General features: G+C 40.3%; 2 protein-coding genes across 3 annotated transcripts; both read left to right on the top strand.

Moving 5' to 3' along the window:
- Nucleotides 1-376: 376 nt before the first annotated feature.
- LOC142949924 (uncharacterized) lies at nucleotides 377-5989 on the top strand. Of its 2 annotated transcripts, none has more exons than XM_076091813.1 (2): nucleotides 377-471; nucleotides 3408-5989. In XM_076091813.1, exons 1-2 carry the CDS (start codon nucleotides 423-425, stop codon nucleotides 4496-4498), a joined length of 1140 nt encoding a protein of 379 aa, XP_075947928.1. In that variant the 5' UTR covers nucleotides 377-422; the 3' UTR covers nucleotides 4499-5989. The 2 variants fall into 2 exon arrangements, with proteins under 2 accessions (XP_075947928.1, XP_075947929.1); XM_076091814.1 differs by lacking the exon at nucleotides 377-471 and adding an exon at nucleotides 1316-1395.
- A 3096-nt stretch (nucleotides 5990-9085) lies between these two features.
- Nucleotides 9086-21377, top strand: LOC142949920 (uncharacterized). Its single transcript, XM_076091808.1, has 2 exons — nucleotides 9086-9321; nucleotides 18820-21377. Exons 1-2 carry the CDS (start codon nucleotides 9129-9131, stop codon nucleotides 19872-19874), a joined length of 1248 nt encoding a protein of 415 aa, XP_075947923.1. The 5' UTR covers nucleotides 9086-9128; the 3' UTR covers nucleotides 19875-21377.
- Nucleotides 21378-22911: the final 1534 nt, after the last annotated feature.

Raw genomic sequence — 22911 nt, 5'->3', positions numbered from 1 at the left:
TTTCTAAACTGCCAGTTTTTAATCCAATGAATATAAAATATATATATCTTAAATGAAAAAGAAGTACTGAAGAAAAAACCAGAAGCCAGAGTCAACAACCAATAAACATAAAGTTTAAAATAGAAACAGTGCATCAAGTGAGAGTTGTTAAAATACATATATAATATTGCAGACATCGAATAGACAAATGTTACCTCAATGTTTAAATAGTTCTTATGCTTCGTTATAATACTATATATTTTAGCAATTATATTATACAAGTACAACTGTTACGGTCACCTCATACTTTTTGTATTTACATGTGGAACTAAATGATCACAAGCTTGTTGGTGCTACTCGGACCTTTTATTAACGCACAACAGTCCGTCTCGGTATATCTTCCGGAGTTTGTCTGGAGGAAACGTGTCTGTGTTCTTGTGAAAATGTCTGAAGTCCAAATACTGAGATGTTTAGTCAACCAGCGACTAACTGGTAAAGTAAAGTTTGTTGTCTTTCATAACGCCACGTGGTTTTTGCAGCATGTTGAATTCTAAAATGATTAATATGTTCATGGTCACATAAGAGTTGATTCAAATATTATATTATGTGGGTCCATTGATACACCGAAAAGGGGGTGCAGCGTATGGCGGGAACACCGAACCACTCTCTGCGGTCAAGTGACCCGTTATCCGAAGAACCTCGGTCACGTCAGCCGGCGCTTGAAATGTAATGCTCGTCTATTCGTAGTGCTATGTTACGGGTACTTTGATAGCCCCCAAAAGCCCGGAAATAGACCAATATTTGATCAATAATGTGGATTGCTGTACTCTTTGCCGACGAGGAAAACGCTACAGAGACGTTAATACCAGCTACAAGTTTTAAAAAGACTCGCCGAGATCAGGCTTTTCTAGGCGGGCGCCATGAGTGCTGAGCCCTCGGTGCTGGCGTGGTTTACTGCCGAGATCAGGCAGTTCTAGGTGGGTAACATGAGCGCTGAGCCCCCGGTGCTGGTTTACTGCCGGTCCCGCTAGCAACACCTCACATCTCCGAAATCGTCGGAGCAGATTTTTAAATCGGCTGAATCTTGACAAACCGAACACAGATTTGATGCTTAAACAACTAACTTCTCGCCTCAAAACATCCTAAAATTACTTTCCGTGACTTAGCAACAGTAGTATTTCGAAAAGTTTCAACTTCCAGTTGTGTGATTTCTCCTCCGCCATTGTTTCCTGTTGCTGGTGCAAAATGCATTCTGGGATATTTGGCTGTCCCAAGTCTAGACAAGTCACCTCCGATGCATCCCCGGTAAAGTGGGCGGAGCAAGCCACATCCGGGCATTTGGACCTGGCTTGATGTGAACTTTGAATTGGAACAGTACTTTGGCTGAGACTGATGACGTTTCACAAGTACAGAGAAGTACGCATATTGAGAAAGGGCCATAGTCTATTTAATTCTTCCATATTTTAAATCTGCACTGTCTCAGCTGCAGAACGGTACCAAACGGTTGGATATAAATCACTGAATACAACCTGATCAATGATAGAATGAATTAAACAATCATACAACATAGATAGACCTTGTTATCATGACGCATACAGACCTGGTTACCGGCAAGAATTAAATTATTGATAATCATACAATTATTAACATCAATAGGATTATTTAAAATTATTGCTGGGCAACGATTAAAATATTTAATTGCGATTAATCGCATTGTTATGGCAAAGTTCAATAATGAATTCAAAAGTAGCGCACTTTTATTGCGCACTTTTATCTTGAAAGTACTGCTATATGAACAAAAGTACAATAACATTTGGTTTGCAAACACTTTAAACAAATAAGGTTCTTTTTAACAGCAGTATTCCCTTTACACAGTAGCAGTTATACAGTTATAATTATTCTGATAATAGATATTCAGCCGGTGTTCATAACTTTATCTTCATGTGTGTAAGAGATGCAATTTAAATATACACCTTGAAAACTGCAAACATATCTACTTCTTTTTTTATCTTTGTTAAATTCTCAGTAGCGATAACTAAATGATGCTTATTATACATATTACAAACAAAAACACTTTAAAAACTCGACAATATGTATTTTAATATTGTCACTGTTTGATTGCATGATTTAATATTATTGTGAAGAGCATGAAAACGGAAGTGCTTTTACTTTGAAGAGACAGGAAGTAGAATGGTACGTGTTCTTGACGCTAACAATGTCGATACTAGAAAACCACATGTCAGGTGCAAGAGCGTCTTCTGTTCACTGTAACACTGCAGTTCAGACAGTAAAGTGTTCCGTTCAAACAAGACGTGTCTTGGTCCTCAAGAGAAGCTCCAATTCACAACAGTCACGTTTGATCTGTAACGAGACGCTTGCGTGTGTGTGTGTGTGTGTGTCTGTGTCTGTTTGTGAGACAAGAGTGAAGGACGGTGACGGAGTGTAGGAGGGGTTCTGGACCCGGGGGGGGGGGGGAGGAGGAAGTGACGCCACATGAACACAGCTGTTCACTGCTTGCTGCCTGGTTCTTGTGTTAAAAATGTCGCTTAATAATAAATAAATAAAAGACTGCGTTAACGCGCGATAATATAATTGTCGGCGTTAATTAATTAATGCTTTAACGCGATAATAACGCGTTAACTTGCCCAGCACTATTTAAAATATATCAATAATAACAGAGACCACCCTGGGGCCAGGGGGGGGGATCAACCTTGACCTCTAGGTTCCTGAGAGCAGTCTCTAGACAAAGTTTATTCGTTGAGATTGTGTCATTGTTGTTATTGTCACATTTCAGTTTCATCATCTTTACATGGATGTTCTCTACGGCTGACTACCAAGGTGGAGTGCTATTGGTTCAGAAACGGAGTGCACCGATGATGCACGTCCACGGTTACGTTGTGGCTGCTTCTGAAGGTTCTATCCACTGTTTCTACGGTGGCAGGTTTACGTACATTAGTCAACTATAACTGCCCACATGATCACATCTCAGCCGCACTTTATGGAAGATGCAGGTTCTTTGAATACTTAACAATGTTGGGTAGTGCCACACTTTTTTACCATGTAAACTTTTGATGACTGTGATGTTCACAATAGAACCACGCCACTTTGTGGGCAGGACAAGATATACACAGTCAGTCAGCAAGACCGCATGAACAGCGTGTATACGAAGCTCGGAATAAAAGCCTGTTGCAGTGCATCAAGTCGTTGTTCGTCTGGGTCATAATTACAATACAGAAACATTACAATGACCTCATCGCTGCTGGTGTGTTGTGTCTTTACAATTTGTGTCGGCATGTCTGTTTGGTAACTGTGCACAGGGAGTGTAAGAGGGAATGATGGCAGGAAAAAAAAGTATCTACAGGAGACTATTTGATCAACACTAATATTTCTTTGTAACGTCTCTGTGTGTGTTTACTGTTTTCCTGCAGATGTCCAGCAGCTGTTGGTGGTTAAAGAAGAGGTTCCCCCTGAGCAGCAGGAGTGGAGCTCCAGTCTGGACCAGGAGGACCCAGAGCCCCCACACATGAAAGAGGAACAGGAGGACCCAGAGCCCCCACACATTAAAGAGGAACAGGAGGACCCAGAACCCCCACACATTAAAGAGGAACAGGAGGACCCAGAGCCCCCACACATTAAAGAGGAACAGGAAGAACTCTGGACCAGTCAGGAGGGAGAGCAGCTTCAAGGTCTTGAGGAAGCTGATGTCAAGTTCTCATTCACTCCTGTGAAGAGTGAAGATGATGAAGAGGAAGCTCAGTCCTCACAGCTTCATCAAAGACAAACTGAACAGATGGAAACAGATGCTGATGGAGAGGACTGTGGAGAACCAGACAGGAACTCAGATCCAGATAGACATCCAGAATCAGATAATGAGAAGACTGGAGAATCTTCTGACACTGATGACAGTGGTGATTGGAAGGAGACCAGAGAACGTCAGTCAGGTTTAAACTCTTTGAAACCTGATGAAGTCCACGTCAGTGATTCAAGATGTAGTGCTGGTGAGAAACTGTTTACATGCTCTGAGTGTGGGAAAACAACTGGCAAGAGTGGAGATCTGAAGAGACACATGAGAACCCACACAGGAGAGAAACCTTTCAGCTGCTCAGTTTGTAAGAAATCTTTTAACCGGCGTTCACATTTACAGATGCACATGAGAATCCACACAGGAGAGAAATCTTTCAGCTGCTCAGTTTGTAAGAAATCTTTTAACGATTGTTCAAATTTACAGACTCACATGAGAATCCACACAGGAGAGAAACCTTTCAGCTGCAAAGTTTGTAAGAAATCTTTTAACGATCGTTCAAATTTAAAGAGACACATGAGAACCCACACAGGAGAGAAATCTTTCAGCTGCTCAGTCTGTAAGAAATCTTTTAACGATCGTTCACATTTACAGATACACATGAGAACCCACACAGGAGAGAAACCTTTCAGCTGCTCTGTTTGTGATAAAAGATTTCGGCACAAGTCATCTCTGAAGTCACACATAATTAATCATACACGAGACAACCGGCTTTAGTGGTTCTGTTTGTATACAAAAGGTAAATCTGACACACCACATGGCACATAATGCAGGGGAAGAAATATGGTGCTTTTTTCCTATCTTTATTCAAAAGCATGTTGTTTTAATTTGAGAGCATTGCTTATTGATTCCACCTTCAGATTTTGAATTGTTTCCCTCAAAACCCTGTCCTCACACACAATTAGCCCCCGCTTGTGATTAGTGACACAATTAACCTTGATTGCTCTGAGAGATCCATGCTTTGTTTAAGGTGACGCCTCCTCACGTTGGCAGGGAGCTTAGTACTGTCTTTAGTTTGATCCAGTAGACTAATTGAGTTTTTATTTTCTAGTTAGTGTTGGTTTTCTAGAGGGGTCCGGGGCACGCTCACCTGGAAGAAAATGTTGTGTGAACTGTTGCACCCTTGTTGCCATATTGAGAGCCGTGCGGAGGCAATCCTTCAATCATACATTTGTTCTGAGTTTGTAATTCAGCACAAAACAAAAGTTTTAGGAAACGCATGAGAATCCACACAGGAGAGAAACCTTTCAGCTGCTCAGTTTGTGATAAAAGATTTATGCGCAACAGAGCTCTAAAGCTACACATGAAAACTCACACAGGAAATAATCCCTTTAGCTCTTCTACCCAATCACCCCTCTGCATATCCCTTCGAGCGGTGGGCCCATAGGGCGGAGGCTCGATGTAGATTTTTCGGGTTGTTCCTGGTCGAACCATATGTCTCATGTCCCGGAAACCAGACCCTCACCAGCAAGCTCCACTCCCAGGTCTGGCTCCAGAAAGTGGCCCCGGTTTCCCTTTTTTCGGCCCAGATGCCACAACTCTTTTCAGATGTTGAGTGAATTCTTGGTCTGAGGTCACAGGTCACACACACAGCCCTAAACCACGTTAAGGTGATTTATTGGAAGGGTGTAACATTCAAGACACTTTGCTTTCTGTTAATATTATAACATTACCCAGCTTTATAGTGTTGTTTTTACCGTTAGAATACAAGTTTTGCTGATGTAAATATCTTCTTGTATAAAGTTATTTTGCATGTTTAGATCCAGAACTATAGAAAAGTACCAGAAGACAATTCATGTGTTGATGCATTGACTTCTGCAAGTGTGTGTTTTCCTTTGTGTAATGTTATAGTTTCTGTTGTCTCTGTTTAGTCACCCAGTCCTACGCACCTTTTCACTTTACCCACCAGGTGTCCCTGTTTCTCCTCTTGTATATATTGTTTTTAATAGTTTTGAGGAAATGTGTTGTTATGATTTAGGTTAGATATTTTCCTGGTAATTTTAATATCCCTTCTCTATTAATGTGCATCCTGAGCTTAGTACATACTGTAATATCAAAATAATGTATCTAAATGTAAAAAAACAAGAATGAAATCACACATTGTCATTTTACTTATTGCTGAGGGAGCAGAGGAGCAGAAAAAGATCAGAAGGCAGTTAATGGGTTGAATTTTGTCTTCTGCAGAAGTAAATAAATGTCTGAAAACAATCAATTGAGTTTTCTTTTTTCCATGTCCAACCCACACCCATTACATAAGGAAAAGATGGAAGGTAACTTAAGATGAGAATAATTTATAGAGGCTTTTATTTTGTAGGTTACCCACCAAGTTGCAGCAGAACCGGCCCTGCAGGTAGAAATGGGAAACACACCGCTGGATTTAAGGAGAAAGCAACTGATGGCAAACTACTGGGCTAATTTACAGAGACACAATGATTCTCACCCTGCAAAAGGAGCGTTTCAGGTGGTCTGGGAGAGAGGGAGGAGTCAGAGGGATCACTTTGGTCGGATAGACAATGACATTGCAAGAGAATCTGAAGTGTTTGATCGGAGGATAAGCCCCTCAGTAGTTTACCTGGTGGTGGCTCCATGGATGCTTGTGTGGCCTGACATAGACTGGTATTTGTTAGAGGTTGAAAAGGAAAGAAAAAGATGAAGTTGATTTGGTAAGTGCATTTGAATATTATGTAATGAAAGAGTATCATGATTTTACACGGATGGTCCTGAGAAACCTGAGACAGGATATGGGGCGGCAACACATCGACATGGACTATTGGAGCCGGGGATCGAACCGCCGATCCTCTGATTCCACCCTGCTCTACCACAGTCGCCTCATATACTGCATGAAGTCCTCCAGTCAACCAGAAGAATAACTAATCAGGGAGGTCAGGTTACATTCCTGTGGGTTCCAGCGCATGTAGGGGTGAGTGGGAATGAGAGGGCGGATGAGTTGGCAAAGAGGGCTTTAAAGACAGGAAACACAGATCTGCACATTAGTGTCAGTAAAGCAGACGTCAAGTGTATTATTTGGGGAAAAGAATCAACCGAATGTGGCAAAAAAGGGGTGCATGAATGCACATTAAAAGGAGTACTGAGCCTGGGTGAGGGAGCACAGGTGAGGGTACTGTTAGCTTTCTGAAGGAACACAGGTTTTGTTTTTCATAGGATATGATGGAAATGCAGGGAAAAGGGTGATTGCCAGAGGCGAGGAATTTATATTTGTATTAGGGCTGGGCAAGTTAATGCGTTATCGCGTTAATGCATTAATTAATTAACGCCGACAATTATATTATTGCGCGTTAACGCAGTTTTTATTATTAGGAATTTATAGGTGTAGAGTAAACAGTCTTCAAGTGTGGATCAGCTGGTTATGATAGTAATTCTAGGAACAGACTCATCCTTGAACTAAATTCCACATGTATAACAAACACTGAGGAGTTATGCTCCATTCAAGGATCAAAGTTGCAGTCCTAGGCTTGTATTCTTTTATACAGAGCTTCTGTTATTTAGCCGACCCTCATTAATATAAATGGGGTGGACTAAACAATAGAAACACCTGTTTGTATAACGTCATACAATTGCGGTCTCTAAGTGATCATACAGTTGCATCAACACCTGTAAAAGAACAATGATGGAAATGATGGTAGGATGTATGCACCGAAGAAGTACTCGGATATTTTACTAAAGTAAAAGTACTAATACCACACTGTGAAAATACTGCACTACAATTAAAAGTCCTCCATTCAAACCGTAAGTAAAAGTATGTATCAGCAAAAATGTACTTAAAGTCGTAAAAGTATTCATTGTGCAGTAAAATGATCCTCGTCGGTGCATGTTTTTAACTAGATTAATCTACATCAATGTATCATATTCTATAAAATCATGTTTGTAACGTCTCTGTCCTGTGAGAACCTCGTATCTCCAGAAAAGAACAAACCTGTTTTCAGCTTTGTGACGATGTATTTTCCAGCTGATCCAAGAGTATTTTTAAAGAGTTTATTAATCTGAAGAAGTAGGAGGATTTCATCAACACATAAAGGAACATTTCATCCTTCAGTTTATCACAAACATTCAACATCAACACATCTGGAGATACCAGGTTTAAACTGGACAGGAAGGAGATGAAGAACCGTAACTAAAGCTGTCAGACAAATGTAGTATAAAGTACAATATTTACCTCTGAGATGTAATGGAGGAGAAAGTTTCATGAAATGGAAAGTAAAGTATATATAACATGAATTTGTACTTAAGTACAGTTATTGACTAAATAGGAATAACTCCATCTTTACCAGCTGCAATTTTAAACAGATGAACACATAAATACATCAGTAATAGTTTTACTCATATTCTGACATGGGCCATTCTGCATAATGCGTACTTTTGGTTTACATTTTATTACAGATACTTTATTATTATTATTATTACTACTTTTACTGTAAGAAATATTTTGAGTATTTCTACACACTGGTGCATTACTTCTTTCATACAAGAAATAGACCAGAGTCCTTCTTCCACCACTGCCATCTACTGCCCCCTTCAGGCCGCAGTGCACCATGTCCAGGTGGAGGTAGTTAATTAAAGAGAAGGTGAGGATGCTGCTCACCTCCTTCACCAGGATATTTGTTTCTAATTTAGGTCAAATTAAGGTCACATCCAAAGAGGACATGCGCTTTTGTGGATGCTTGTATCACCTGAGCAGATGTTTTTAATTGAGTGAATAAAGTACAAACCTTCACGAATGGAAATCTCACTACACAACACATAACTGTGTAAATACACACTCACCTTAAGCTATGTTAAGAATCCAGTGACTGTGCAGCAGGAATGTCATTGTTGGCAGAAAGCAGGACAGTCTGGAGTACTGAGTCTTAGACTTGATAGGTGTAGTCTACAATGACTTTTTTTGACATACTATATTATGACTTATATTTCAATTTTTTGGACATACTATACTATGACTCCACATACTATAATGTAAAACATGGAGGATAAACTACAGGTTAATGTTGTATGTTTGGAGATTTTTTGATGTTTGTTTTGTTTTGTGTGAAATATTGTCAGTCTATTGTCTGATCCGCTCTCTGGAGCAGAAGGTGGTGTAGATATGGAAAAGACAAACGGAATGTTAATGTTTAAATAGTTATTATGCTTCGTTGTAATAGTATATATTTTATCAATTAAATTATACAAGTACAACAGTTACGGTCTTCACATATTTTGGTATCTACATGTGGAACTAAATGATCACAAGCTTGTTGGTGCTACTCGGACCTTTTACTAACGCACAACAGTCCGTCTCGGTATATCTTCCGGAGTTTGTCTGGAGGAAACGCCTCGTGGTTTAGTGAAAATGTCTAAAGTTCAATTGCTGAGATGTTTAGTCAACCAGCGACTAACTGCGGCTGATGAAGAGATATTTGGTCTGTTTGAAAGAACGATAGCAGAGTACGAGGAGGAACTCTCTGCTTTAAAAGAGCAGAACGAGCGACAAAGGAAACTACTGGACGCTGTTTTCAACCCTCAGCTGCGGCTACACAGAGCAGGTTGGTTCACTTTATTTCTTCTGTTCATGCTCCGGCTGATAACGTTTCTATGTAGTTTGGAGTGAGACTCGGTTGATTCAATGAATCTTTTTCTTCTTCTTCTGATCTGTTCTCTCAGTTAACTTCATATAACTTTTGTCAAATAGGTCGAACTGTAACCTAAAGTTTTGATCCCTCACAGCATTGCAACAACACAAGTGATTATATGGATTATACAGAATCAGAGAATGATCCTGCCAAATGATTATGTCAATTATATGTGCTTGATTATATACCAATACAGAACATTTGAGTTAGTAAGGTAATACAAATAACATCACTCAATACTAAGGTTCACTTTCATATAAGGGCGAAAAAACCCGCAGGTTGCATTACAGAAAAAACTCCTTTATGGTCCTTTTCCGCCAAGCGACCACCTTCTGGCATGAAGTGAACCTGTTCTTGCTTACAAACATATATATTAACTGATACATCACACATTTTAGTTTCTGCAAAATATTGAACAATATATCGGTATTCATTAGATGCAACATCTATGATAAAACTATGTATTTTCGCTATAATACTTGTACACAGACTATATGAATCATGACTATGAATCGTGACATTGAATATATGTGAATGTAGAAATATCTGATTATAATACATTCAATTTATAGTGAAACAGTTTGGAAAGATAATAAAACCTGTGACGTGGTGATTTTGGACGTGTATGTACTTCCAACAAAGTTCAGGCTCTTTATGCTGAGATGCCTCCTAGTCCTGTTTTCTCCATGTCATCTGAGTCCTCCAGATAGTCAGGAGTGGGAAACGGGTCCGGTCGTCCAACCACCATTTGAGCGAACTGGGCCTTTGTCCCTCGCTCAATCGTCATCATGTTCATCATCTGAGCCAGTTGGAGATTTGTCATGACACCCATCTCTTTGTCCATGCTCCTCTGGCACTGTCTCCTCAGGATGGGATGCAACATGCCAATAGAAAAGCTACAATTAAAACTATTAATGCACTAATGCCTGCTTTTACCAATACAGACCCCCATTTTCCCAAAATTTGGTCTACCCAATCCCATGACCACCCCCCCCTGCCAGCATTCTCCTTAAGCTCTTGCCTCAAACCCCGAATTCTTCTCCATTTCAACAGTATATTCAGTAAAACATTTTCACAACACATTCAATACATGTCGGCTATGTCTGATGTTTGTTTATTTAACAAATGAAGAGTGGGAATGGTCATAGTTATGTTTTCACAACTTTGGTCTCGTGGTATTGGGTTTTCATACCATACCGGTCTCCTAATGAACGAAGGAGTGATGTTAGCCTGTGGGAACCAGGACACCACAGGTTACCTTAGTAACCGGTAGTATTGCCTACATCAACCCTTTTCCCATCCGTAGCAAATCCACCACTGGCAAAACATTCATACTCTTCCAATTGATCTGCTTTATAATTAGTGGGAGGCTTATTTTGGGATGTGTAAATCGTAATTTGCACACTTGATATTCAGGATACCGATCTCAATAGTCGTGTTTCTTTTGAGATCCATACAAGAGTCCACATTGAACTCCACACATAGGAAGTGCCAATGTTTTTATTTCCACATGTACATCATAAACATGATTTGGATTTCACATTCGGCTCATTCTGACATCAGCCTCAGCTGTGTGCTAGCTTCCCCTTTCCACATGGTGTGAAGTCGTCTCTTTCTACGTGCATTAGCGTGCAACTGTCTGAACACTGGATAGGCTGGTTTGAACTTAAATGGCAATGCTGGCATAGGTCCTGGGCTAACATGGGCTGGAATATGTGTGGTTGCATCGTACTCATCTGATTCATGGTTTCTGGCTCTCCTCCAGGACGGCTGAGCCCCGTCTGGGCTCTCAAGGTTGGAGTACTGGTAGTTGTTACATTGGATGAGTTCGGATGGCCTAGTCTGCGATAGAAGTTATATCTAACAGAACATGATAAATTGCCACAACAACTCCCCCCTCTGGCCATTCCTATGGCCATTACATTATTTACAATTTATCGAAATGGCAAAAATGGTTTACATATGCACATCATATGATCACATACTCGATGAGGTTAAGGAATTAGCTGTTTTTGTGAGTTTTAAGCAACTCCATGTTGTAGCTAGCTTGGGAATGTTAACATCAACATGGCAAAATAAATCCTGAGATGAGGTGAAACGCAGACGTCGGACCTCCATCTCTGTTGAACTGTTAAAGAGAGACAACATATCAGTAGGGTTCATAACACACAATAATCAAACAATTTGTAATTAATTCTATCATCCAAGTATTTATATTACCATTATATACATTCAGAATCAACTGTCAATTCAACTGATTCCTTTATCAAGTAAAATAAAAGAAAGCACTAGCTGTTTTGTGAGATCATGTTACAATCGTTTCTTTAATTTGGTGGTTGCTGGATTTCTCAATATAATTGTCTGCAATTAGTTGTATGTTCTCTAGTTACCATGGTCTCTCATCCATCAATTATTAGGAAACACAATTATTGTTGCACAGAAGAGCAGAAAACACATTGAACCTCTTAGGTTGTGGGATGTGTGCCATGGTGCTGGAGATCTGCCTTCCATCGCCGTTACTTAACATCTAGTTTTAAAATCCTGAGGTGTTCAGATGAATGTTATTTAGTTATTCTCTGACCAATCACTAGAGTGATATACTTTGCTGTATCCAGCCAACTGTTTCAGTGAATAACGCATCGTATTGTGTTTTCTAAAATTATAACCTAATAAAATATAAATAATATTTATTGTTGCAGTTATCTTACATTCCATAATGTCAGTTAACTAATTTAAATACAGTGATATTTAAATGATCTAATATAGAGGGCCAGCTCATCACATCATCATGTTGTCACAAGAATTTGATTTTGTGTAAAAGAGATAAAATGTTCAAAATATGTATACTAATTGTATATAAGTGCTGTTATTATTTGCTTTGATGATGCATCAAGATTTTTATGACCAGTTAAAGAAAGGGATTATAACCTACATGGGACATTTTATGTAAAAGTATAAGATTTAATTTCTTATTAAATTTCTTTTTTAAATTTAAAAACTGTACAAAATGTCGATCTACCGTTACAATATATTACATATTCCCCCTCTTGCCAAGTTATCTCTGCTGTGGGCTAATTTAGCTTAACAATAGAAGAATTCATGTGGCAGTTGTCTGGGCTCATAATACATTTTAATAATAATAATAAACCCTTATCCATTCATAATTTTTAAATTGCACCAGATGAGGCCCAACCCTTTCTCTCTGCAGGGGTAGCCAATGTCTGCAATACTTGAACATCATAAGTGAGGGATATTTCTGTAGGCACACCTAGCATAAGTCATGTGAGCTAAAGAATAGCCTGAAAATGTTGCTTGCTTAGTCGCAGCATCCTCTGCAGCATTCCTGTTGAAATGGGATCATTTGTGTTGTGGAATATTTCTATGACTATTCGGGAGAAGAGTGTGAAGGTTTTCAATCAATATCAAATAAGTAGAGTCTTGATGAATGATCAAAGTTGTAATGTCAATTTATTGCTTGCAAGCAAGGAGAGCAGATTCACAGACGCGTATCGCAGTATCCTGTGAGAGTGCACCCCCGAACAGTCTCAGTACATGTTTATTTATAGCGTCAGACGGTTTCCTGTTTTCAGCTTAGCTTAGAAAGATCAAAAAGAAGACAGAGAGGGGGGCAAGTCATACATGTGCATCAGTGTCTGGTACGTTTCCTTTGCAAAACAGGAAGGTGCACAGCAGGTGTTTCGTCTTATGCTATCGCCTTATATGGAACCGTTTTAGGTCACAGCAGGCGCTTCGTCTTATGCTATTATGACATATCATATAGAGACTATGCAGAGACCATGTTAATACATATTTTACCGTTACAGCAGAAAAGTGTGCTGGCAACTTACCGCTGCACAGAGTGTCATATGATGAGACTACAGCAAACCCGACCAACCCTTCTCCCGTGTCCGGCAAGCGGGATGCCAAACCGTCCACTAACAGTTGTAAATCAGCATTCGGTGGGCGTGTCTGTGAGGTCAGGTCTCGGTGTGCAGACCTGTTCAGGAGAAACAACACAGTTATGTGGCTCTCCATCTGCTGCAGTAGGAAAAAGAGTAGCAGGATTAAAATCTTTGTCATTAAAGGCATCAGTCGAGCGGTCAGTCCAGGTCAGTTTGTCATGCGCATAAAGATGTTTACCATGAATCATGGATAGAGGAATGCCTCTGTTTCTGACTGGTTTGGTTTTAGGCACAGTTTGAATTGTCTGTATTCTCTTGGGAGGGAGGGTTTTGCCCTCTGCTGTGATCACATGTCCCAGATATGAAACTTTATCGAGAGCAAATTGCAATTTGGACAGGCTAGCCTTGTGACCATTTGCAGCCTAAAGTTTGAGGTGCTCGTGGGTGCACCGGTGAATCATCACATTACATTATTATACCAACCTTCAATAAAGACTCAAGAACAGGTGTAATACCATTAATATCTCAATTGAGTGGATATTGCTTCTTGAATGAGCGGAAATCAGATTTTGAAATTGGGCGGATCACGATTTTGGGTGAACACTAGCACCCCTCAGCTGTCTTACATCACATATTTGAAACCATGGTGTGTTTTCTTATCAAACATAGGTTGTAATACATCTGGTATGTCTTTGTCTAGTTTGTAATAGTCTATACGATACTAAATAGTCCGAATCTAAAGTTAACTCATCCTCTGTGTTGTAATGTGTGTGCGTCGGTGGTCCCTCACTGTGGTCCACTTGACCATGTCCCTCGGACACGAACAAAACAAAGTTGGGCAGTATATTTTCCTTTTTTATCAATTTTATCTCTTTTTGTTCCCTGTTTTCTTATGTGTCTTTCTGATCTTTATTTCTTAATCTGTTTCTTTTTCCCTTAGACATTATTCCATATATTTCTGCTTCCTCTTTCTCCTTCTGCTTTAAACAAGTTCTGAGTTAATAACATTTTTGTAGGCTGAAATTGCCTTTTTCAGGTGTCGTATCTTTCATGCGACAGTACTGTTGAAGTGATGAGGAAGGATGCTCCGTGGACACTGTTCTTGCTGGTATAATAAAGTTTATTACAAACAAGCAACACATGCCATTACGGACGTCTAGATCGCCCGGAGGTCTCAAGTCGAATCTGCAAGTCCTCCCTCTAGGGCTCTCGCTTCATCTTTATATAGGATACATGTTATGTAACATCTGGGCGGAACGTAAGAGAATGTATGTGGCCTCATCATTCCACCCTTCTGCCCCTGGTATCCTGCACATCTGGTTTTCATCTAAGACAAATACACTTGGGGTCTTCGCTGTATTGTGCAAGACCTGAAAATATACCACACAGGGAACCCATTTTATCCATTCTTTCAATTGTTTGGTAGTGTGATTATCTTTGTCCCGCATATATTTTAATATTGGAGGTAAGACCTTAGCATCAAGCTGCTCAGACTCACTTTGACTTTTACCCATTTTCTCTAGTTTGTCGTTTACAGTATCTTCAAAACACTCGTGTCAAGACTTAGTTCAACTTGAATGGATACACCAAATCTTCTATAAATACTACATGTTAACCAGGACACATCTGTCCAGCTATTGTGCTGTTAATTCTGATAAATAAATGGATAGCTTTTATTATGTTATATTGTCTTTTTAACCTTTTCGCACAGTGATTTTCACTGTGCGGTTCTGAGATGGTCAGCAATGCACCAAGTGCAACCAACAATCCTTCCCGTGACCCCCACAACCCCTTTCCATCAACACTCTTTCTCTGATTATTTAGGAACTATGTATGATCATTGTCTGTATGTATGACAACTCTACTCCTCTCTGTACAGAGAGAGCGAGCCTGTAAGGCCCCAACATCTGGGCGTACAGCCAATCATACACTAGGGAGGTAGTGCAAGAGTTCATACTGGCTACTAAGTTGAGTTTACGCACACACATCTGGGCGTCCTGCCACCACCAAGTACACGGAGCATGAACTTTTCTTTTTTTCTTTTTTTTCTCTCTGCAGACAGAATAGGATCTGGATATATGCAGATGGATTGAAACAAACTCTATATATATTTATTCACTTTGAACACATTAATCAAGCCAACCAAAAATACATTTACTACATTTTTGGCTCCCTGTGATACAAAAGTAAAGTTAATAAATGAAAAACGGCAGTTCACCTCTACCATCAATTACTATTTTTTAACAGAGGGAAAAATAAAAACTACTTTAAGCTTTACAATTATACAACCACTGTGACACTAGTGTTACTAACTTTATACACTCTAATTGACAAGTTGAACTATAAGGTTTTGGAAGCTTTGAGCTTGTGTACTGCTGTAGAGTCTCTTTGTAACCAGAGCAACTTAATAAAATCACGATGAAACTGTTGCAAAAGCGTTATCACTGGGTAAACAATCAAAAACAAACAAACGAGCAAAGCCACCCGGGTGTATTAATCATTAATAGTCAGCGGTCTCAGTCTGTCAGTCAGTTTTAGTTCAGGTCTTTATTTCTTATCTTCTTTTTCCAATGTCAGACTTTGACTATGTGTAAGCTTTATTTGTATTGCTTGTACTCAAGTCTTTGTTAAGGAGAGATTCTTATTGTTGGTCTGCTTGTGACAATTACAAATGTCCTTGTTATTTCACCCTTATCAACTCAGGGTTTTTATAGGGAGTTATGTCTCTTCCCTTTATCACTCTCTCCTTTATAGTATTACTTTATCAGTAATGTCAGTAGGTTACAGTCGTGTGCACACTTTCAAACTGTATTCAGTCATTCTATTGTCTATTAGTTAGATATTACTTTTCCTGCTCATTAGATTTCTGCACATAACTTCTGAGTCTCTAGTCAGCGTAGCTTCCTGCCTAAGACAGAAACCACTCTTAACAGATTCCCTATATTCTAGTTTAGTTATATATAAATCTAAGCCAGTCCTTTTGTACTTCTCTCGAGCTCAGAGAAGGCCTCCTGAGAGGGTTTGTTTTAGGACCGACGTATCCTACTCCCAATGGAGTTCTTTAACCTTTTTTGCAGAAATAGCTTTATCATCAGCGCACAACAGTCGCTTATCATCAGCGCACAACAGTCGCTTATCATCAGCGCACAACAGTCGCTTGAGCTTGAGAGATTCACGGAGCGCTCAGATTTTTCGCTTACGGCCACATCCAGGCGTCCGGAAAACACAGTGCCACGCACGCGTCTTCTACAGAGAGCTCTCTTTTTACAGCTAGAGATCAAATTGAATTATTTCAACATTTCAACTTTTAGTTTTTTATCCGCTAACACCAGTCTGCCTCTCTCCTCCTCCGCCAAAGAGCGTGGATTCCGTTGAGGGGACCCCAGACACTCCCACCCTATCACACAAGCGAGAATCACGCTATACAGAAATAAATCTATGGTGAGATATGAAAATCTCCTACCTGATACGTGGCCTCTCGCGTGATTGTCGGTTGGCTGAAGAAGTGGAAGATGCCTCGGCCTCGACTCAAACTCACGTTGGGGCGCCAATTATGTTGTGGCAAAATGACGAGAAGAGACGACGAATTGAAGCTGCAACCCAGCGGGAAGTGTTTTAATAAGCACACGCCAACATACAATGAGTTCAGCAAATCCGATGTATTACTTTTCACGGATTACTTTTATAGTCAAAATTCACCCCCCTTTAAGTCCGTTTCCACCAATCAAACCAGTGGGTTGAACCACAAACAAAACACATCTGGTCTCTTCACTATGTCATGCCATATATATATATGTCATATATATATGTCATATATATATATATATATATATATATATATATATATATTCAAATTTTCTGAGATACTGAATTTTGGGTTTTCATTAGCTGTAAGCCATAATCATCAAAATTAAAAGCAATAAAGTCTTGAAATATATCACCCTGTGTGTAATGAATCTATATAATATATGACTTTCACTTTTTGACTTGAATTACTGAAATAAATTAACTTTTCGATGATATTCTAATTCATAGAGATGTATGTGGATCAGATCCGGATTGCTGTACTCTTTGCCGACGAGGAAAACGCTACAGAGACGTCAATACCAGCGGCAAGTTTCAAAAAGACTCGACGAGATCAGGCTGTTCTAGGTGGGCACCATGAGCGCTGAGCCCCCGGTGCTGGCGGGGTTTACTGCCGAGATCAGGCAGTTCTAGGCGGGTAACGTGAGCGCTGAGCCCCCGGTGCTGGTTTACTGCCGGTCCCGCTAGCAACACCTCACATCTCCAAAATCGTCGGAGCAGATTTTTAAATCGGCTGAATCTTGACAAACCGAACACAGATTTGATGCTTAAACAACTAACTTCTCGCCTCAAAATATCCTAAAATTACTTACTGTGACTTAACAACAGTAGTATTTCGAAAAGTTTCAACTTCCAGTTGTGTGATTTCTCCTCCGCCATTGTTTCCTGTTGCTGGTGCAAAATGCATTCTGGGATATTTGGCTGTCCCAAGTCTAGACAAGTCACCTCCGATGCATCCCCGCTAAAATGGGTGGAGCAAGCCACATCCGGGCATTTGGACCTGGCTTGATGTGAACTTTGAATTGGAACAGTACTTGGGCTGAGACTGATGACGTTTCACAAGTACAGAGAAGTACGCATATTGAGAAAGGGCCATAGTCTATTTAATTCTTCCATATTTTAAATCTGGACTGTCTCAGCTGCAGAACGGTACCAAACAGTTGGATATAAATCACTGAATACAACCTGATCAATGATAGAATGAATTAAACAATCATACAACATAGATAGACCTTGTTATCATGACACATACAGACCTGGTTACTGGCAAGTATGACAATTTAATTATTGATAATCATACAATTATTAACATCAATAGGATTATTTAAAATATATCAATAACAGGGACCACCCTGGGATCAGGGGGGTGGGGGGGTTCAACCTTGACCTCTAGGTTCCAGAGAGCAGTCTCTAGACGGTTTATTAGTTCAGATTGTGTCATTGTTGTTATTGTCACATTTCAGTTTCATCATGTTTATGTGGATGTTCTCTACGGCTGACTACCAAGGTGGAGTGCTATTGGTTCAGAAACAGAGCGCACCGATGATGCACGTCCACGGTTACGTTGTGGCTGCTTCTGAAGGTTCTATCCACTGTTTCTACGGTGGCAGGTTTACGTACATTAGTCAACTATAACTGCCCACATGATCACATCTCAGCCGCACTTTATGGAGGATGCAGGTTCTTTGAATACTTCTTAACAATGTTGGTAGTGCCACAATTTTTTGCCATGTAAACTATTGATGACGTCATTGCTGCTGGTGCGTTGTGTCTTTACAATTTGTGTCGGCATGTCTGTTTGGTAACTGCACAGGGAGTCTAAGAGGGAATGATGGCAGGAAATAAAAGTATCTGCAGGAAACTATTTGCTCAATACTAATATTTCTTCGTAACGTCTCTGTGTGTGTTTACTGTTTTCCTGCAGATGTCCAGCAGCTGTTGGTGGTTCAAGAAGAGGTTCCCCCTGAGCAGCAGGAGTGGAGCTCCAGTCTGGACCAGGAGGACCCAGAGCCCCCACACATTGAAGATGAACAGGAGGACCCAGAGCCCCCACACATTAAAGAGGAACAGGATGACCCAGAGCCCCCACACATTAAAGAGGAACATGAGGAACTCTGGGCCAGTCAGGAGGGAGAGCAGCTTCCAGGGCTGGAGGAGGCTGATGTCAAGTTCTTATTCACTCCTGTGAAGAGTGAAGATGATGAAGAGGAAGCTCAGTCCTCACAGCTTCATCAAAGACAAACTGAACAGATGGAAACAGATGCTGATGGAGAGGACTGTGGAGGACCAGAACCAGACAGGAACTCAGATCCAGATGGATATCCAGAACCAGATACTGATGAGAAGACTGGAGACTCTTCTGACACTGATGATTTGAAGGAGACCAGAGAACCTCAGTCAGGTTTAAATTATTTGAAACCTGATGAAGTCCATGTCAGTGATTCAAGATGTAGTGCTGGTGAGAAACTGTTTACATGCTCTGAGTGTGGGAAAACAACTGGCACGAGTGGAGATCTGAAGATACACATGAGAACCCACACAGGAGAGAAACCTTTCAGCTGCTCAGTTTGTAAGAAATCTTTTAACTGGGGTTCAAATTTACAGAAACACATGAGAATCCACACAGGAGAGAAACCTTTCAGCTGCTCAGTTTGTAAGAAATCTTTTAACGATCGTTCAATTTTACAGACGCACATGAGAATCCACACAGGAGAGAAACCTTTCAGCTGCTCAGTTTGTAAGAAATCTTTTAACGATCGTTCAATTTTACAGACGCACATGAGAATCCACACAGGAGAGAAACCTTTCAGCTGCAAAGTTTGTAAGAAATCTTTTAACGATCGTTCAAGTATAAAGACACACATGAGAATCCACACAGGAGAGAAACCTTTCAGCTGCTCAGTGTGTGATAAAAGATATAGGCACAAGTCAAATCTGAAGTCACACATAATTACTCATACAAGAGACAACCGGCTTTAATGGTTCTGTTTGTATACAAAAGGTAAATCTGACACACCACATGGCACATAATGCAGGGGAAGAAATATGGTGCTTTTTTCCTATCTTTATTCAAAAGCATGTTTTAATTTGAGAGCATTGCTTATTGATTCCACGTTCAGATTTTGAATCGTTTCCCTCAAAACCCTGTCCTCACACACAATTAGCCCCCGCTTGCGATTAGTGACACAATAAACCTTGATTGCTCTGAGAGATCCATGCTTTGTTTAAGGTGACGCCTCCTCACGTTGGCAAAGAGCTTAGTGCTGTCTTTAGTTTGATCCAGTAGACTAATTGAGTTTTTATTTTCTAGTTAGTGTTGGTTTTCTAGAGGGGTCCGGGGCACGCTCACCTGGAAGAAAATGTTGTCGTGAACTGTTGCACCCTTGTTGCCATATTGAGAGCCGTGCGGAGGCAATCCTTCAATCATACATTTGTTCTGAGTTTGTAATTCAGAACATAACAAAAGTTTTAGGAAACACATGAGAATCCACACAGGAGAGAAACCTTTCAGCTGCTCAGTTTGTGATAAAAGATTAATGCGCAACAGAGCTCTAAAGCTACACATGAAAACCCACACATGAAAGAATCCCCTTTAGCTCTTCTCCCCAATCACCCCTCCGCATATCCCTTCGAGCGGTGATTGGTGACCAATAGGGCGGCGGCTCAATGTAGATTTTTTGGGTTGTTCCTGGTCGAACCATGTGTCTCACGTCCCTTTAACCAGACCCTCACCAGCAAGCTCCACTCCCAGGTCTGGCTCCAGAAAGAGGCCCCGGTTTCCCTTTTTTCGGCCCAGCTGCCACAACTCTTTTCAGATGTTGAGTGAATTCTTGGTCTGAGAACACAGGTCACAGGTCACACACACGGCCCTAAACCACATTACGGTGATTTATTGGAAGGGTTTAACATTTAAGACACGTTGCTTTCTGTTAATATTTTAACGTTACCCAACTTTATAGTGTTGTTTTTACCGTTAGAATAAAAGTGTTGCTGATGTAAATATATTCTTGTGTAAAGTTATTTTGCATGTTTAGATTCTGAACTATAGAAAAATACCAGAAGGCAATTCATGTGTTGATGCATTGACTTCTGCAAGTGTGTGTTTTCCTTTGTGTAATGTTATAGTTTCTGTTGTCTCTATTTAGTCACCCAGTCCAACGCACCTTTTCACTTTACCCACCAGGTGTCCCTGTTTCTCCTCTTGTATATATTGTTTTTAATGGTTTTGAGGGAATGTGTTGTTATGATTTAGGTTAGGTGTTTTCCTGGTAATTTTAATATCCCTTTTCTAGTAATGTGCATCCTGAGCTTAGTACATACTGTAATATCAAAATAATGTATCTAAATGTAAAAAAACAAGAATGAAATCACACATTGTCATTTTACTTATTGCTGAGGGAGCAGAGGAGCAGAAAAAGATCAGAAGGCAGTTAATGGGTTGAATTTTGTCTTCTGCAGAAGTAAATAAATGTTGGAAAACAATCAATTGAGTTTTATTTTTTCCATGTCCAACCCACACCCATTACATAAGGAAAAGATGGGAATAATTTATAGAGGCTTTTATTTTGTAGGTTAGCCACCAAGTTGCAGCAGAACCTGCCCTGCAGGTAGAAATGGGAAACACACCGCTGGATTTAAGGAGAAAGCAACTGATGGCAAACTACTGGGCTAATTTACAGGGACAATGATTCTCACCCTGCAAAAGGAGCGTTTCAGGTGGTCTGGGAGAGTGGGAGGAGTCAGAGGGATCACTTTGGTCGGGTGGACGCAAGAGAATCCGAAGTGTTTGATCGGAGGATAAGCCCCTCAAGTGTATCGTGATTTTACACAGATTTACACGGATGGTCTTAAGAAACCTGAGACAGGATATGGGGCGGCAACACCAGCTAAAGGAAGAGGAATCAACAGAAGAACATCCAATCATTTTGGGGTTAACACAGTGGAGATAATGTCAGTGCTGGTTTTACTATGATGGGGGGAAATAACTAGACAGGAAAAGGTGTTGATTTGTTCCAACTCATCTTCAGCCCTATAGCAAGTTTAAGGTCTTTTCATTCAAACAGTCGTCAAGATAAATGGTGAATGGACTGTACTTGTGTCGAGCTTTTCTAGTCTTCCGACCACTCAAAGTGCTTTAACACTACGTCATCATTCACACATTCACACACTGATAGCAGGGGCTACCATGCAAGGTGCCACCTGCCCATCAGGACTAACTAACATTCATACAACATTCAGACACTGTAGGCATCGAGGACACATCGACATGGACTATTGGAGCCGGGGATCGAACCGCCGATCCTCTGATTCCACCCTGCTCTACCACAGTCGCCCCATATACTGCATGAAGTCCTCCAGTCAACCAGAAGAATAACTAATCAGGGAGGTCAGGTTACATTCCTGTGGGTTCCAGCGCATGTAGGGGTGAGTGGGAATGAGAGGGCGGATGAGTTGGCAAAGAGGGCTTTAAAGACAGGAAACACAGATATGCACATTAGTGTCAGTAAAGCAGACATCAAGTGTATTATTTGGGGAAAAGAATCAACCGAATGGCAAAAAAGGGGTGCATGAATGCTCATTAAAAGGAGTACTGAGCACAGGTGAGGGTACTGTTAGCTTTCTGAAGGAACACAGGTTTTGTTTTTCATGGGGTATGATGGAAATGCAGGGAAATGGTAAAAGGGTGATTGCCAGAGGCGAGGAATTCATAGGTGTAGACTACAATGACTTATTCTGACTTTATTTGATATACTGTACGATTGTCTTTTTCAACATATTTCATGCTTACTTTTTTGACATATAATTTGACTCTTCATTAATTTTTTCGACATCCTATTTGAATTTTATGGACATATTTCATGCTGACTTTTTTTGACTTTATGGAGTTATACTATGACTTAAATGTCGATGTTTTCAACGTACTATACTCAGACTTTTTCGACTTTTCATCATACTAAATTACATTTTTATCACTTTTTTGGACATACTATACTATGACTATGACTTTTTGGACATA

This window comes from Anarhichas minor, unplaced genomic scaffold (genome assembly GCF_050575085.1).
Source record: "Anarhichas minor isolate MPS153535 unplaced genomic scaffold, ASM5057508v1 ptg000014l, whole genome shotgun sequence".
Classification (NCBI taxonomy): Eukaryota; Metazoa; Chordata; class Actinopteri; order Perciformes; family Anarhichadidae; genus Anarhichas; species Anarhichas minor.
This window is presented reverse-complemented; position numbering and strand designations above follow the sequence as displayed.